Source organism: Neopelma chrysocephalum, unplaced genomic scaffold, assembly GCF_003984885.1.
Source record: "Neopelma chrysocephalum unplaced genomic scaffold, ASM398488v2 Primary Assembly neopelma1_77, whole genome shotgun sequence".
Lineage (NCBI taxonomy): Eukaryota > Metazoa > Chordata > Aves > Passeriformes > Pipridae > Neopelma > Neopelma chrysocephalum.
In genome coordinates this window covers 8,487,543-8,505,901 of record NW_020897738.1, presented here as the reverse complement: position 1 = coordinate 8,505,901, position 18,359 = coordinate 8,487,543, and the positions used below count along the sequence as shown (strand labels likewise).

At 41.9% G+C, this 18,359-nt stretch overlaps 1 protein-coding gene across 2 annotated transcripts in view; it reads right to left on the bottom strand.

Moving 5' to 3' along the window:
* GNB1L (G protein subunit beta 1 like) overlaps positions 1-18,359 on the bottom strand; it is a 39,909-nt gene that overhangs the window by 20,904 nt on the left and 646 nt on the right. Inside the window, exon 1 of one of the 2 annotated variants that reach the window (XM_027689401.1) lies at positions 17,871-17,978. The exons of the other annotated variant lie outside the window; for it this stretch is intronic. Coding sequence (XP_027545202.1) covers positions 17,871-17,879 — 9 coding nt within the window. The 5' untranslated portion in view covers positions 17,880-17,978. Of the gene's footprint in view, positions 1-17,870; positions 17,979-18,359 lie in introns of those variants that run through there. 2 annotated transcript variants of the gene reach the window in all.

Genomic DNA, 18,359 nt, shown 5'->3' with positions numbered 1-18,359 from the left:
GCTTTGGGAATGGGGCACCAGGGCTTTGGGAATGGGGCACCAGGGCTCTGGGAATGGGGCACATGCTGCCATGGCAGAGGAAGCTGGTGGAATAACACCCTCCCTCAGGTGAACAGTGCAACAGGAACAGCTGTGTCTCCCATCCCACTGCAGTCTCCACTGCTCACACCCAGTGGGGACCCTTGCAGGATGAGCTCTCCAAACCCAGTGTTCCCACAGCTCCAGCCTCCAACCCCTGCAGATGAGGAGGTTTCACAGCAGTGAAACCAGGAACCACTGTCAGCCCAAGCAATTACAGGGCACGTCCAGGAAGGGGAGAACAGGAGTTTAGGGCTACAAGAACCCATTTAATGAGTAGCATTTCCACACATCATCAAAAGAGATGCCAGACAAATCCACACAAGCTGAATGAGTTAAAGTTCACCTCATCTGACTGCAAAAGTGAATTTTTGTAGGTTATTGACTACAAATGGTCTCAAAGCAGGTCTGTAGTTCAGTAAACAATTCTTCAGACATGCTGTGACAAGTTTTTAAGCCCAGCTTTTGGTTTTGCATGTACAAACCAAAAAATGATAGAACACACTGGAACAGGGAAGTCAGCAATGCAAAGAGATGTTGTGAGACACTCATCTGAAGGAATGTCCTTGCACCTGAGGTGCAGAGTAACTGAGTGGACAAAGAAATGCCTTTTGGGGTCCTGTAAGAAGCTACCACATACAAACACTTAGGGAAGAAGGAAAATCCCAAAGCCAGGCCCTCCTGCTTTTTGCATTCTCACTGCAGTTGCTCAAAACACACGACATGTCTGTTGTGTGCAAAGACAGGAACGTGCTCTGGTAAAAGGAAAAGCAGCAGAGCCTTGACAAGAGATGTGGGAGCGCTACACAAATAGTTGCCAAGGTCACAGCCCCAGAATATATGAAAATTCACTTGTCAATCAAATAACAATGCAACTCTCAATTTAAAACTCCCATTCTATCTTTGGTGCTAAACTGAGATAGAAAATTTATTACACTTCTAGGCTTTATTAAGAGCTAATTAAAAAAATAATTTATTTCAAGTGGAAGCAATCAGTAGAAATCTTTAAATTGGGAAACTGATGTCAAACAGAAATTAGAAGCAGTAGAAATTTTTGATTTAACCAGTAAATGTACTAATACAGCACTCCTAATTTTCAGAAGGATAACCAAATGCCTTCTTTTAAATTGGTTATTTTTCACATTACTACGTACAACTACCAAAGCAGAGATTAAGCGCAGTGATGTGTATTTGTGACTTCAAACCCTAAAATATTTATGATAGTAATAACAATAATAATTTTTTTAAAATCACACCAATGGACTGGGAGCATTCATTAGTGTGGTTGTGCTTGCACTAGAACATCCAGTACCCAGATCCTGGAGATAGGTTTCTATCTTGCTTGCAGAACTTGCTGGTTAGTGCCACGTCCATGTCAGAGGGAATGCAGGGATTTATCCGACCTGGTTGTACAATCCTGGACGAGCTGATCCCAGAAATCTGCTGCCACACAGCCAGCACTGCAGCTGACCAGAGCCCTGCCTCTTACAGGTTGGGAACACCAAATACTGTCAGAGCTTTCGTTCTAAATACTCACCAAAGAATTTCTAATGACTAACAAGGACAGAAAACACTTCAAAAGTCTCCCTTGGAGAAGTGCTGAGAACTTCCATTTCCCACTGACTTCAAGGGAAGTCAGGACTTCATCCTTTCTCAGGAGACCCCCAAAATTATCCCCTCTCCTGACATTTAGACAGCGACTGATGGAAGTTTCCACATTTGAATTGTAATAGTCAGTGGACAGACAGCAAACAAAACTGCTTATCAGCAATTGGGGATACGCCAAGAAACCTTCGGGGAGCCGGAAAGCAAATGAGGAATCACCCTCCTGCAACAGCCCATGGTTAATGATTTCCACCCAGGTACCGGCTCCTCCCAGCCCGAGCACCTTCTCTGGAGGCACTCCTCACCTGAGCCAGGCTAAAACAACACAGCACGATTGTAGGGAATGAAGTTTGCAAGAAAAACGTGTATAAATGTCAGTGTGTAACCTTCAGGAATACTGAAACCCCGGGCTGTGTCTCGAGGTCCAAATCCCTCCATCTGCAAGTTTTAAAAAAAAGTCGCTGCACAACAATTGCTTTCTATATGAAAACATAGATTCAGCATGGGAACAAAACTAAGAACAACTGTAATCATTTGAAAGACACTGAGTTAGCATATGGATCTCATTGCCACTTACACATTTTGGTCACTGAAACAAAAAGCTATTAATCAATATGTAAAAGCCATAAATTAACATAAACATTAATCATTCTAATGCTCCCACTGTGTCGGACTGATAATTTTTTTTCAGTGTTTCATTCTGACATATGTGCCTTCAGCTATCAGCTGGGTGACCTTTTTTAACACAGTTAAACAGTTTGGGCATTGCAAATATTACTGAAGTAAACATTTTGGAGACAGCCAAATATCATGGATACACTGAAGCCAAAAATATGGGGTCTGAAAACATGAGAGCCCCTGCCTCTCCTGTAATTACACTGGCTTTTAATAAGGGAGCCTAAAACACAGCCTGAAATCCAGCTGAAACAGATGAAATTCTAGGGTTTCATAAACAGGTTCGTTTTGCAGATGAGGGAAAAGACACCCATCTGTTTTACTTTCTGAAACCATTAATTGCTTGGGAAAGTGCAAAGATGTAACTACAGCCAGCCTTGTTTGGAGAAAGAAAGTATAAAAGCCCATAGTAGTTCAGCTCTGCACAAAATTATCAGGGGAAAAAAAGATGACAAATGCCCAATCACTTTGAAAACTTGAAGAATATGAATATACACTTATTTAGCACAATGTAAGTGAAAAGAAGTATTTATACAAGTGTGTCTCTGTTCCATACCAGCAGAACTAACATGAATTAAAGTTTGGGCATGTGATAAATCATTGTAATCTAGCAGAAAATTGATAAGCCAAGGACCATCAAAAGCCTGTTTGGAGCAGGCTGTGGCTCAGCCATGCATAGCAATCTGTCAGCCACGGGGCTCTGTCTGCCCATCCTCCTTAATTAGGGGTGCTGCACAGAGCAGCATCAGCCACAAATCTTGTGCTTCCACGAGCTAATAATGTCCTCAGATAGCTTGGGCTTCATTAAACCTCTTCCAGACATTTTAGCAGACATTCTGGCAATAACCTTGTTTAGTAACAAACTATTAAAAAGAATTGACAGAGAAGGAATATATCAAGTTGTTACAGCAACTGAAGTTATTTGGGCCAGAATTGTACGTCTGCAATTAAGGATTCTGTAACTCTGAGCAATTAAAATATCACTTTATTTGAAAACTAATTAATTCTAAACACATATTTTTCCCATGACAAACTTTTATGATTGTTTAATTTATTCCATTCTAATTACACTTTAATTAATCTGCTCTTGTATAATATTATACTGTTATTCTGGCACTTGCCCAACGCAGACAATAAATTGATTGCAGTTCCGTTGTGCAAGAGCACAAACTGTCATACCAGTTTCAACACCGCCTTTATTTATTTGTCTGTTCTATTACTTTTCTTTTCCTCCCACAGGGCATAGGAACATGAAACACAACACAAATCATATGACATTTTGTCTTCTACACTTTCTTCTTCAAAGTGTGAAGTATAACAAGAGTTTTTAGTATTAAGGAAAAGTATATGTAATATGATACCACATAATAAAACATAACCTATAGGAAATGAATTTATACTTCTAAAATCCATCCCACAATGACTTATCAATTGATTCCTGATGTACAGGACCATGCCAGGGATGGAGCTGTTTGCACTGACACTGAGCTCTGCTCAGGAGCTCACCTGACAATAAGGGAGAAAGAGACCAAAGCCCATTTTCATACTAATCTTTAAACCATGTTCATTTCAGTATCTCTGTAAGTTTTACAAGACACTGCATTTTAATTTTGCATCAAGTCACCTTAGATTCAACTAAAACAAAAGTATATAAATTCTTTTCTTATTCTATAAATACTGTATTTGGATTAAACTCTGATAAAAGAAATACATACAAACATTCTATTGCACACGGAGTTAGCAGTGTTGTATTTTATTTTGCTTTGGCCATACTTGAGATAAAAATGACTGATGGTTACAGTCAGAAGTGATCAAGTTTTATTTTTTTAATGTGAACGTCCCTGAAATTCGCAGTTCTTGCACATTTGGTGGGAGGAGATTCTGAGCAGTGACTCTTTCTGAAGACACAATGAAGCAATCTGCTTTTGATGTGCTTTTCAACCCTCGGTTGTGTTCCTGGCTGTACATTGCCTGTGCTTATGAAATCCCTGCTCTGGTACCTGCCTTACCAAGGGGAGACGCCGTGCACAGGGAGGCACTTCAGCCAAACTGCACTGCAAGCTCTGACAGTGCTCCCCAGAACATGGCCTCTTACTGATGATACAGTTCACATTTCAGAGTTAAAAAGACAAGTACAAAACACATTCACAAAATACATACTCATTAAAGGAGGAAAAAAACACTTTGCACTTAATTGAACAGGCTACGTCCTTCACCAGCATTGCCAAAGTGGGAGCTGCATTTGTATCAGAATATTGTACCTGTCCTGCCCCGTGTTTATATTCTCAGCATTTGTCTCATAACAGTTAAAAAATATACTTTGAAACTGCAAACAGCAAACGAGATAAACTGACATAAACACTGGAGGAATATTAAATAAGAGGGCAATTCCTACCGGTGTCCAGCTCATGTTTTGCATTCCAAAGTCTGGATCTGATCTCTGCCTGCCCCAAGTGCCAGATGATATTGGTGAGACTGCTCACCCGAGGGAGGGCTGGCAGGTTCACTGCACAGGATTTCATAAAGCATTTGCTCTTTGGAAGGTTTCTGCTCCTGTGTAAACACAACCCATCTCCAAGAGCAGCACTGCTGTGGGTCATTCCCTGCGGATGCAGAAGCTGGGGCAGGGACAGTGAGTGACCTCCCGAGGTGGCACAGGCACAGGGCTGGGATTGAACTCCACTCACTGATCCAGACACAGACAGTCCCTTCCCACGGCCACTGAGCCCCAGGGCTGCTTTAAGAAACAAAGCAATGTGGACAGTCTGCAGCAATTCATTAGGTTAAAACTTTCAATCCTTACTCAGGTGAACTCTCAAGCTCAGAAGCAACTGCATTTCAGTAAAGTCTGTCCCATTTGGTACTTGTATTTTACTTTCTCCAAGAACCCCTCCAGTATTAAAAGAAATAGAAGACAGTGTTATGTATATCACTTTTAAATATATGACTCAAAGTTACAGGTTATTATTATTTTTATGCTATGAAATATCCCCCCAAATTCAAGCTGAATTACTAATAGTATGTGCCATTTGTCTGGTAGGATTCCTATTCAATACAGTGTAAGTATTTGGATAAGCCAAGTTTCTGGAGAGCAGTTTAGTCCAAGAAATCTAAAAGGGATCACTATAACTCCACTGCAAACAGGAATGACATTTACAAGGCAAATATTACCTAAATATCAAATGAAAAAATTAATCTTTATTTTAACATTTAAGGCTAAGCTTACACTTTAGAGACAAACACATAATTGTTCTTTCATGCCAGTCTGATCACGTAAATCTACATCCATTTTACATAAGCACTTAGGATGCACTAGTTAAACATGCTCATCTCCAAGCATACGAGCATATGCTTACACATTAAACACGTCAAACAGTGAAACTGTTAAAAAGTGAGGGATATTTAAAAAAACTGGATCCACATTTACCAGGTTGAGTACTGATAATGTTTAATTCCCAGTTTCTGGTCCTGACTGCTTCCTGGATCTGTGATGCTCTGATCAGTCCTTTCTCTATTTTAATGAGTAACACTAACTAATATTTAGCAAATGGAGAGAAATAACCCCAAAGGAACAGAACAGAGTTTCAGTTTACACATGTAACTTCAGGCTCCACTCCTCTCATCCACAAGAAACTAATCCTGACCAAAAACGTAGTGAAAAATGCAAAACTGTTTCACCGCATTAATTTGAAACTTTGAACAATTCTGCCGGCCCCGAAGTTGAACTGCAGCCTTTGAATGTGTGCTGAACAGCCCCATTGTACCAGGCTGCCATGCTGGCAGCAACTGAAGTGCCAGTCTTTCGCCAGATAATCAGATTATGTCATGTTCTGACCAAATTCATTAGGAAAACTTTTACCAACCCATTATCTCAAACCAGAAAATCTAGATCAAAGTATAACCAATTTTACAGCACAATAAAACTGTTATAAATATTTAAACACTAATTAAAAGGCCTCTTTCGTTAAAAGTAAATAAATAATTGAAAGCTACCTCTTCTTATAAATGCTATCTAGTGCAACCACATTTATCCCATCCTTCTCAGCACACCAGGCCCTGTGTATGGTGGAGAGCAGGAAGAACAGCTCTCAGAAGGAGTCATTTGAGAAGATGGAGGGGTTTAGACTTTTAAATCATTTGCCTACAGTCAGTCACACTGAGTGCTCCTCCTGGTGCCAAAGCACCCATCCCTGAATGTCTCTGCTGACTGCAACCACACTGGACAATGGGATCTCCTTCATGCTCATGTCCTGGAGGGACACGACACCCAAAAGGAGAGAAAAAATACTTCATAAGGAAATCCTGCATCAGTGACTAATTTCTCAGTAAATGCAATTCTATTGTAATATATTGTTTTCTTCCTAAAATATGCATGATCTTGTCTGCTAAAAAGGCCAATAACTGTAATTAGGTTTGGCAGATTATTTTCTGTGTTTTGATCGGATATGACACCTGTGTAGAACAAACACCGAACGCAGAGAACTGAACACTTTCCCTTGTCTCCATTTCAGCTGGATGGCAAGAATGGCATAAGAGGGAATCAAAGAATTCATATTAATATAATTGACAGCAAGGAACCAATCCACAAGCAGAAGCAGCGACAGGACAGTCATCAATATTGATTTCACATATTTTTCAGTCCTACAATCAGATTCTCCATCTGTAACCCAAACTTTAGAAGTATGATAATTTACGGAAAGGAGATTAATTTAGCCATTTTGAGTCAAAGACGTATTTCATAGCTTCATCCCAATCCTGTATATTGTTGGGATCCCTTTCCCCTTTGAAGACTTAGTGAATGATTGAAGCTTCTACTTTCTGAGAAACAGATAACACAAGACTAGTAATCTGACTCTAAGCCACTGGATAAAGGCAGTTTGTTTCCTCTTAGCCCATCTGTCAACACCTCTTCAGTAATTAGTCCTAATTATTACAAAGGGCTAGCCTCCCATTGGCATTATTAAATCAGAAATAGTATCATAGCCAGGTATCTTTCAACGCCTCCCAGGCTGGCAACCTTCGATTTCATTGAATCTTCCATCAGTATCCGCCTTTGGAAGAGCCTCGGCAGTAATTTTAGCATCAGCTTCAAAGATGCAGATCCCACAGTGGAATTCCAGGGATGCATTCATATACACACCCACATCATGTGACAGGAGAGCAAGCAACACAATTGACCTTTGCATTGTTCTCTAAACTCCCGTGCTATAAACCACACATTTCTATTTTACACAATGGAGCTGGGCTTTGCCTGCATGCTCAGAAGTGCTCCTTTGAACTCACTGCTGATAGGAAGAATAGTGAAACCGGCTCTATAAAGATGAAGGTCAAATCTTTGTTAAGAAAACAATACATGTGAAACTTTTTTCAGATCAAGATAAATTTGCAAGAAGTAAATAGTAACTAAAAATATGCATAAATGTATTTAGGTGTGAAGATTTAGAAGGTTTCTTTTGTTTATTTTTGCTATATAGCTGAAGTACTTCCCCAGAAAAGTGGAAAACAGAAAGGATGATGACATCAAACTCTCATGGCACCAAAGCTCACTTAGCTGAGGCTTTAGTCAGACAGTTTGGAGCTCTTCCTTTGTTTTAGCATTTATTTAACTGAAACAAGAGGAAAAAAAGATATTGCTATGAACCAAACACTCCATTTCTTTTGATTAAAAGCCAGAAGTGTTTCCCAGTCGCACACCTGAGACCACGAGTGAGGATTTGTTTATGCTGGATTTCTCAAAACCAGCACAGCACTACCAGTTTCCTCCTGCAGTGAGCCAGCCTGAGCTGCACTCATGGCTTTGTGCTCGTGGAAGTGTCCCTGCTAAAACCTTGTGCACAGGGCATGGGAGCTACACAAAGTCTCCATGGGAGCAAAGCCCACATTCTCTAATTAAAATAAAGAATGCTTTTGTTGATATGCTTAAAATCACAAAAAAAATAAAGCATACAGAAGAGAATTTTTTTTACAAGAAAAAACCCAAACACATTTTAAAGAACTTTTCTGTGTCCTCTATTAAAGTGAAATAGTGATTCTTTTTACCCCTTCCCAGGTGTCTAAATGCTCCAGATGTAACAGAGAGCCAGCTGTTACAGCAGAAGCAGCAGCCTAAAGCCTGAGGGTTTGACTGGGCCATCAGGAGTGGGGAGCACATGGAACAGGGTGCCTGGGGAGGGTGCCCCAACCTGCAGGGATGTCACCCCAGCTCTGGGGGGTCACCAAAGCCCAGTGCCTGGAACAGGGACCATCACCAAGCTGTGGGCCCCTGATCTGGGGATGTGGTTGGCCCCAAGTCCCTGCTCTGTTTCACTGGCTCAACGTGGCCTATTTGGAAGGAGCACAAAGACATCTCAGTAGCACACAGTACATGGAGAAACTGCTCTGAGCCAGCCTCCTGCAGACTTGTCCTGCAGACTTGTCCTGCATTCCTTCCTGCTGGAGCACTCATGGCACCATACAGCTTCACTGCACCTGGAGAGCTTTCCCTTCTGAGATAACTAAAACTCACTGCCAAGAAAAATAAACACACAAACTTAAAATTCATTTTCCAAGTTGTACGTTTTCCAAATAAATGCCATGTTAGTGACATGCACAGCAACAGGCAGGCATTTGACTATCAGTGGATCAGACTTTAAATACATTAATATTTCAGGTATCAACAATGCAGTATTAACACCCTTGCTACCATTTTTTTTCTCTATTATCCTTATGAGCATTCAGTGCAGTAACAATAAAAACCTTTCAAATTAAGCACTGTATGGTACAGTACTGCAGAAAGCAATGCCCTGCAGGGTCAGACAGCTGCTCCCTCGGGCCCAGCACCCCATTTCCAACAGTGCCATGCTCCTGAGAGAGGCTGTCCAGGGAAAAGACAGAAGCCTGGCTGCTCCTGCAGTCCCTGTCCCCCCATCCACCTTCACCTAATTGCTGCATTAATGATGGAACAGGGCACATTGCACTGTCCACTTGCAGTGCTGCTGCCTGTGGAACTGTCTGAGCCCTTCTGAACCTGCTGAGATCCTTGCCTTCACTGCCTCCCACGGCAAAACATTCACTACCTGAAATTCCAGAAATGAAGGAGTATTTTCTTTTCTTTATTTATAAACCTGATCTCCTACTCTCTCACTGAGTGCTCTCTAGTTCTTATACTACAGGATTTGGAGGGCAACAGTTTCACGTTTGGCTTTTTCATCACTGTCATGATCTTGTAAATATCAGTGATAAATAAATATCTGTTTTTCTCTAAGGAGTACCAGACTTTTCAATTCTCCTCGTATGACAGTTGTTCCATTTCCCCAAGTTGTTTCAGTTGTCATTTTCTGCACCATCTCTTACTCCACCTAATCCATCTCAAAAAGCAGAGAACTGAACGCAGTGCTTCAGATATGAGCCCCATCAGGTTTTCCTTAGTAGCAAAGTGCCATCCTTGATGGGATAAATCTTCACTGCCTCAAAAATCACGTCACCTTCAAGAGAAAAGTTCCTTCTTCCTGCAACAGAGAGAATTCCAGCTAATACACCTGGCACAGGACTATCCTTGTCGCTCAGCAGTTTGGGTTCCTCCTGCAGGCCATTATCGGGCAGTTTTGCACAAGTGCAGAGAGGAAGATGAGGGCCCACGTTCCCAGTGCAGCCCTGGCAAGAAGAAATGAGATCTGGGCTTCACGACATGACTTGCAAACAACCTCTGCAAAGCACATACTCATTTTTAGATACTGCAAATTGAAATGTTTTATATGAACCCACTTCTGCAGTTTCCTCAGTTCCCACTAAGTCCAAAATACTTACATACATGGATAATTACACAAAGGTAACACCACTAACCTATCACTGATTTTAAAGAGATTACTGCATAGTGAAGATGTTCTCACACAGCGACAACAGCCATGGAGTGTTCACTGAGCAACTGATTTCAGCTCTCTCAAAAGACAAAAGTCTTCATAATACTGCATTTTGTATAAAACAAGATTACAGTTTAACCTGAAAGGTCTTTGGTATGTTCCTTTTTCAAGTCTGCAAGTACTAGTTTCAGGGAAGAAGTCTGTGCCAAAGTATATTATACCTACTATGGCAATAAATTCTTCAGGGATGAGGTTTTACACATAAATTACCTTCATTTGCAGTCTCTGAATGCTCTTCTAAATTTTATGGGATAATATGAATTATGAGCACCCATGTATTTGTTGCAGGTATAATGTGAGACAGATTTTTTTCTATTACTTGCAAGAGATTATGCAAGTGAGTTGTACTCTACTCTACACCTCTCTCCCCCACCTGTGTTGAACAAATGTGGTAACACAGACCAGCCAATTGCTCAGGAGAAGTGTTCAGTCTCTATAAAGATATGTATGTATTAATTAGTCTAACTAGGATTAAGTGTGAATCACATGGTTAAGCAAAAGGATTAAAAATATTAGAAAGGTTTTTTCTAAACATTATAACATTAGATCTCTTAATCTGTTATTTCTTGGTTCATTTATGCTTTGGCAAAATAATTCCTTTTAAATAAATTGTACCTTTAAAGAGCACAATTTATATTTATTTGAAGCTACCACTGTAATCTTTACAAAACTTGGCTGGATTTCAGAGGCTGGGCTTTAGGTATTTTGCTGGTTCTGCTGGACTTTTAAAACTCTCAAGATCTGGGAATGGAATGAGTCTGTTCACTGTTATTATCAGTCTCCAGCAAATACTGTTGGTGATGCACTGGATCTTAAATCCTGCCATTCTTCATATATCTGTTGAACACTGGGTGCCTTGGACTCAGTTCATACCCAACACTTGCCTCAGAAGCAAAGTCCCGGGTTTCCCCGGGAGCTCTAATTTCAGGAATCACTAGAAATGTGAACTGGCAAACAGTACCCGGACCCCAATTGTCCAAATTGCTCTACCCTCACTATCTGACACAGCTTAGTAGTTTAAAGGCTTCACTTCAAACGGCACCTACTCCCAGCCCTGAAATGCAAGGTGAAGGCAGCAGGAACGGTGCACGTGGCATGGGAACGCTTGCCCTGCTCCCACAGTGGGCGAAGAAGGCTCATAACAAGATCAGACAAAAGAGAAAACACTGAATCATATTAAAGCAATTACCAGAAAATAAGACTTCTGCAAAATATTTGCAATCAGCTCGCTGGAGCCTTCAGGCTCAGTCTTGCATTGGGCTGCCCGTGGCAGCACCAGCCCAGGAGGTGCTCGGGAGGAGCGGCTGACTCAGGCCAGTTCCTCCCGGGCCCACAGAGAGCAAACGGCACCCGGGCCTGGGCTGCTCCCACCTTACTGCTGGCTCATGCAGGGCACTCCCAGGTTACTCCTGGCCCATGCAGGGTACTCCCAGGTTACTCCTGGCCCATGCAGTGGTACTCCCACATTACTCCTAACCAGCCTGACAGTACAGAAAGCCATGGCCCTCCTCCCCCTCTGCTTGCCCCACTGCTTCTATGACAGAGAGGGAAGGATCAGGCACGCAGACCCCCCTTGTCTCTCCCATCTCCCCACACCCAAAACTGCTGTCTAAAGCAGCCATATGGGACACATTTACTTCCCACTCCTGCCCTGGGGTGCTACCAGGGCCAGGAATAATCCAGCATGGAGATAGCATCAGCATGAAAGAGAAGACAATCCTGGTTAGGAAGAACATTTGCCTAGATAATGACAACCACATTTAATGGGCAGGAGCATGAAGGCATGGATTTCAGAGACTGTCCCCTTGCTTTAAAAAAGGGGGGGCTATTATAAAAATGCCCAGTTACATCATCAGGCACTATACAATATTTATGGTATAAAATCACTATAATTAAATGCTAAGTACAGATTTCAATTATTTAGTGGAGTAATAAAACAAGCAAATGCCTTTAAAACGTTATTTTCATAGAGAGATCACAGAACACAAAAGGAGCTTAAGAGTGACCTGTCAGGACCTAAGACATCCCATGGTGAGATTTAAGGTGTGAGGATTCTCAGGCTCAGTGTTGCAATTAAGCTGTTTCCTTCAGATCCACTTTTTTCTGCAAACTTATAGTGGAGCTGGTATATGGGAAAAGAGGGAATTGCTGCCCTGACTGTGTTAGCTACCACAGCACCTTAAAACTAGACACTGGGGAAAACAAAGGCACATACAGAGACTAAAACTAGTAGAGATCTGAAGTGGTGAGACAGTTCAATCCACAGGGCCATGTCTGCACATGCCTTTCCACTGAAGGACCTGGGCTGTGTTCATTAGTGTTGGAAACCTTGCAATATTATATATAAAAAAAGAAATAATTGAAAAAAAAGTTTCCAAACATAACCTTTCTTCAGAAATATCACCCAAATCCTTGGAAATAAAGGGTATTCCCAGTAGACATTCTCAATAGTCTATCTGTCACGGGGGGGGAAGACTGCAATAATAAATATTACTAATTCTATTTTGGGGCTAAGTGACAGTCCTGGGCCAGTGGTAATAAAAACATCCAGCAAGCAGCAGTGAAGCCATGGAACAACCAGGTGCTGCCCTGTCCTTGAGCAGGATGCAGCACTCACTGTCCTGCCCAGGGACAGGACTCTGCCAGCCAGTGGTGGCAAAGTGGCCGTGCCACCTCACCTTCCTTTCTTCTTGGTGTATCTGATGTGACTTAGAGGAAAGACCTCCAGCACAGATCCAAATCTGCAAGGCTCAAGTGCTGTCAGTGTGCCAGACTCATCCTTACAGGGAAAAATAATGGGTGGATGAGGGGCTCCTAGACTGCCTTCACCTCAGCTGCAATCCTTGCAGAAGTTTGGGATGGATGACACTGAAAAATTCTTCATATTTGGCATCACATTAAGAATTTTTCTGTCAAAAAATAGAATGCAGTCCACTTCAATTCATGTTTCTGACAAACTCATTTTTCTGGGTAGATTTTCAGCTAAACAAAAACTGAGCTGGAAATGTCCAGTTCAAACTGAACGTTCTCTAAACTAAATACAGCTGATTATTCCTTGCTTCCTTACATGCTCCTCCCATACCAAGAACAAAAGACAACTTGTCGAAGGACACATTTTGAAGCAGGAATAATGACCATTCTCACCCCCACAGCTCCATTTTTATTGCAAATAAACCAACCCTGCAGGTCTTCCACTAGCTCCAGTGGCTGGGAGGGAGTGGGAAGAGCGATGTGTTACACTGCCATGGAGGAAGTACACAGGCCAACTGGAAAAACGGACTATAAAAAGCTTTTCTTACACAAACACAGGAGGAAGCAACCAACACCCTCAATTGTCGAAGGGAAATGATGGAGGCCTAAACACACAACTAGAAAAAAAGACGTAAAAAGTCCTGCCTGTTTCACATGTTCCCAACCCCTCTCAGATTTGAGAGCCTGGTTCCATAAGGTCAGTGTTACCCACGTCTGACCCAGCAAATCTCACACACAGGTAATTTTCCTCATCCACAAAAATACATTGGCTCATGGCATTTAGCAAAGTCATAACCTTCTATCTACAGAGCTTGAACTTGCCAACAATTATTTAGTGAGTGTCATGGAGCGAGGGCAGGACGTAGATACAAAGGACAGAGATTTTACTGGTCCTTACAAAATCATTCCTTCCCCAGTCAGCCACTGGATGAAAGGACATAAAAAGTAGAGGTTTGGCTATACAATGAACCTGTAGCTTCAAAGTAATTTCACTTAGAAATTTCTTACATGGTTTTGAACATCTACCATTTATAAATGACTACAAATTAAAGTCCTCACACAATATCTGAGTGGAAGCAGATAGCCCACATTCTCTCCTGCCCCCAAAACACGTCAAGTTGTTTTGGAAGTTTTGAAAATAACAATAATAACAGACTAAACGCTTGGATGATACAGATCCACCAACCCGGGATAAAACTGCATTCTTCTTCCCCTGCTGCTTACTTAGGGAAGGTGTTAGCATTGCTTTGCCAGAACACAAAGACAGCAACACAGCTTAGCACTTCAAACACCAGCAGTCAACACAACAGAAATCTCCCTGCTTTGTCCCTGGTATTAATGCTCAGTGCAAAACAGGACACTGGGTTCTGGAATATGTTTTCTTTTTTCTGCAGAAGGTACACAGAGGAGTTCTGTGATGGGCCACTCTCCCTCCTGGTTTCATGGCTTTACAGGGGTCTGCACAGACATGGCTCTGAGCAACCTCATTCCCCCCACATTTATGGACGTGCTCACTTTATCACTCTGTCCTATTGCCTGGGTGGGTTTGTGGGTGGCTGTTGATTTTTTTCACATTACGTGTGTCTGTGGGTCTCTCCACAACTCACGCTGTGTGAGTTAAAGTCCTTCATGTATCTTGTTTGCAGCTCTACTTCTCCCACCTCCTAACACTGACTAGGACTTTTTTTCTCTCAAATAATCTCACCACTTTCTCATGGCAAGACTGGCACCATGGACTGCCAACGGATACCTGACTGTTTATTCATGTGTAGAGCATCATGCAATTCCACAATGTGAGTTAAGAAACAATTCTCTTGTTTCTAGCTGTCAAGAATTTCCTTTCTTGATATACAAACTCAAATCCTGATGATAGAAGCTTGCTCTTCAAGGAGAGGCAAGCAGAAATTTCCCATCAACTGAACAGGTTGTGCTGTGCTTCTGGGTAAGCATTACAATATCTTTTTCGCATCACACCTACTCTACTAAACATACAAAACACTGTGCAAGTGATAGTTTTGTCAGCCACCAGCTAATCAAATGAAAAATTATTAGGCTTAGGAAAATAATAAAAGCAGAAGCCAGCTGTGCATTGGTTGGATGAAAACCCCAGTGTCTCCCATGTTAGCTCATGTGTGTTTCAATTTCTGGGAAGAAAATAATGGGAGTTTCTCCACCCTTTCTCATGTGAGCCATAAAACAGATTTATTACCTAGGATATATTCTGTGTTTTCTCCTGAGGAAAAAAGAAAGTGGTGGAACAAGTTCATTTTTTTCCCTTCTACAACAAGGATTTTCTTTATAATAAACACAGAGCTTAATTTTGGTATCATATGGCCCTTCTATTTAATGCTCTGGTCACACTTTTTGCCTTTCTAAATCTTGAATTGTTGCATTTTCATTTCAGTGGGGAATCTACAGCTGCTCCAGCTGTTTGAGTGCAAAAAGTCTGTCCTAAGATTCCTATCTGGTATGTTTTAAAGCAAAATCCTTCTCTCCCCTAAATCAAATAAATTTAGCATCTACTGAAAAAAACTATAGAATGACTAAAACAAAAAGAAAAGCTAAACATAAGTCTATGTTTCTTTTCAAATAGTTCTTGCTCAGCTTTACCTTACACCCAGCAGCTCTGGGAAACCTAGGCTGCAGATTCAGAGGTTTAGGACAGGGTTGCACCTCATCTGGGAAGGTTTTCCTGTACAAATAACTATTTTTTGACTGTAACAGTCACCTTCTGACCTTTAAAAATAAATCATGAAAGAGAAAATTTGCTGACTAGAAGATTTTTAGCTCCTATGACTCTAATTTGCTCACAGTATGATGTTACAGTTCTAAAGACCTGCGCTGGTAAATCCATTCACAGAAAAGGTGATTTCCCCTATAACTTTCGCTCGTGAGGTGCAGAAGGCACTGATTCATTAAACACCCCTGAATCATGACACAGCCTGGGTTCCCCAGCTGAGTGGTCTGGAAACTTTCAAGGCTAAGATTTGGTTTTGTAAATGACACCCAGTAACACCCCTTCTTTACGTCAATCTGTTGACTCCAATATCTGTAGCCTGAACATGCTCCACAATCTCCCCTTGCTACCTCACACCTATTGTTGATGAGTCACTTCCCCCAGCCTGCAAACCTGCCATCTCTCAAAGCCTGGGTTCTTTCAAAGCAGCCTGTGATATATGAGCGTTCACACCGAGCCATAAATGCCACTGAGACAATTTCTGAAATGACGAGCTGCGCCATCATTAGCTGCACATAATTAAAATGTACCACAGGAAGTGTGTTCATTACAGTTGTGAAATTATTTTTCATTGCTTATGAACAGAAAAAAAAATGCACTTTTAATCATAAACTGTGCCAGCACAGAGCTCAAAAGGAAGCTGGCTTGCTTGGGCAAAAATTGTGCAGGTTTTTTTGTAGATTTGTTTCTTTCTCGTCGTTTTGTGATCGCTGACACTGCTCCACGGAGACCAGCAATTTGGAAAATAAAACCCCAGTAGCTGAAGTCGTTTTCAAGCCATTCCTAATTTGAAACCCCTCATTTGTACTACCAAGCATATTCTAGTGCAGTCAAAGTGCATTCCTACCAAGAGAGTATAAATCCATCCACACGGATATTTTGGGGACCAAAACACTGTTACTGCCACAAACCTTATCTCTGTCCTTTATAGAGACACACACACAAACATGTAATACTGTGTTGAGAGTCTGAGTTTGGACAAGAGTAAAGTATCAGCATTACAACTCAAAGGAGGAGTCCAAAAAGACAAGATCAGCCTTTTTTTAAAAATCATTTACTAAGTTTGTCTTCACAGCCTCAGAAATCTCACTACCATACATCCATAGTCCAACACAGCTGCAACAAAGCAATTTATTACAGAGGAGCAACAACAGTAGCTATTTCCCCCAATGAAGACAGTGTTTCACAGAATATAATTTTGAAAAGTCAGAATCTTCAGTGTTAAGTCTCCCGTACGAGCTAATTAGCATTGATTGGTTAACAGTTATTACTGATCCAGTGAAACAGGACATTGTTATTGCAGAGAAATAAAACTCAAATTAAAAATAAAATGTATACAAACACAAAGCATAACACAGTCCCAAGTACCATGTGACACAGGGCCAAAAAAAGGTGTTTCTTTACAATGTAAGAACATAGATGGGTCAGTAGTTCAGCATTTCTTTGCAAAAAGAAACCCACAGTATTGCAAAATGATCAACAGGGTCAGAAAAGGCGTAACACAGTTGGGCAACAGGTCTGCTCCCCAATACCTTCCAATTCCAACACTGTCATTCTAATGCTTCAAAATAAGTCTCCACACCAATTAACCAAAATCAGACAATCTATCTGATATTAGAACCTGGCATCTCTTCCAGTGCGTGCACCAACATAATTTCCATCTGCACAATCTTTATAACTGATAATGACATACCCAAGCCAGAACAAACAGAGTTAGATTTCCTGATTGCAGGATATTTTTGAAACAAGAAAAAACTAGTTTACCTGTAAAAGCAACAAAAATGTTAATAGAAATCATTAGAAAACAAGAAGTTACTCTGGTAGGGTTTTTTAAAATTTAGTAATTTAGTTAAAAATACAATTTAAAAAAATCTTTGTACTCCCTGTCATTTATGCAGACAAGACAAATTATTAATTAAATGCTTCCCAGTCATGGACCCTCTCTAAAAGCCTCACAGAGACGCTACTAAAACTGGGGGTTAATGGAAGGAGCTTCGGAAGAATGACAGGTCACAAAGAGACTGTGCTAAAAAGTGTGGAAAACGCTCCCCAAAACAGTTCCCAGAGAAGTCACACACAGATTTCCACCTTGTTTTTCCAGCGCACACCCCGTGCCTGCTTTTTACCTTGTTCATTTCAAAACGAAGGTGCTGAATCTGAACCTGGACTATTTCCTACTCTGAAGAGGCATTTAAAGGGGCCGTACGAGGCATGTCCTCACTTTCAAACAAAACCGGGGAACACAAACACGGCGGCGAGCTGCGGGCCCTACCTGTGCCGCCAGGGGGCGACAGCCGCCCCCACCTGGGCACACCTGGGCAGAGCCCGCGCGGGGGGCTATGAGGAGCCATGAGGGGCCATGAGGGGCTCTGAGGGGCCATGATGAGTTATGAGAGGCTCTGCGGGGCTCTGAGGGGCCATGAGGAGCTATGAGGGGCTCTGAGGGGCCATGAGGGGCTCTGAGGGGCCAGGAGGGCTCTGAGGGCTCTGCAGGGCCATGAGGGTCTCTGAGGGGCCGTGCGGGGCTCTGAGGGACCATGAGGGGCTCCGAGGGGCCATGAGGGGCTCTGAGGGGCCGTGCGGGCTCTGAGGGCCCATGAGGGCTCTGCAGGGCC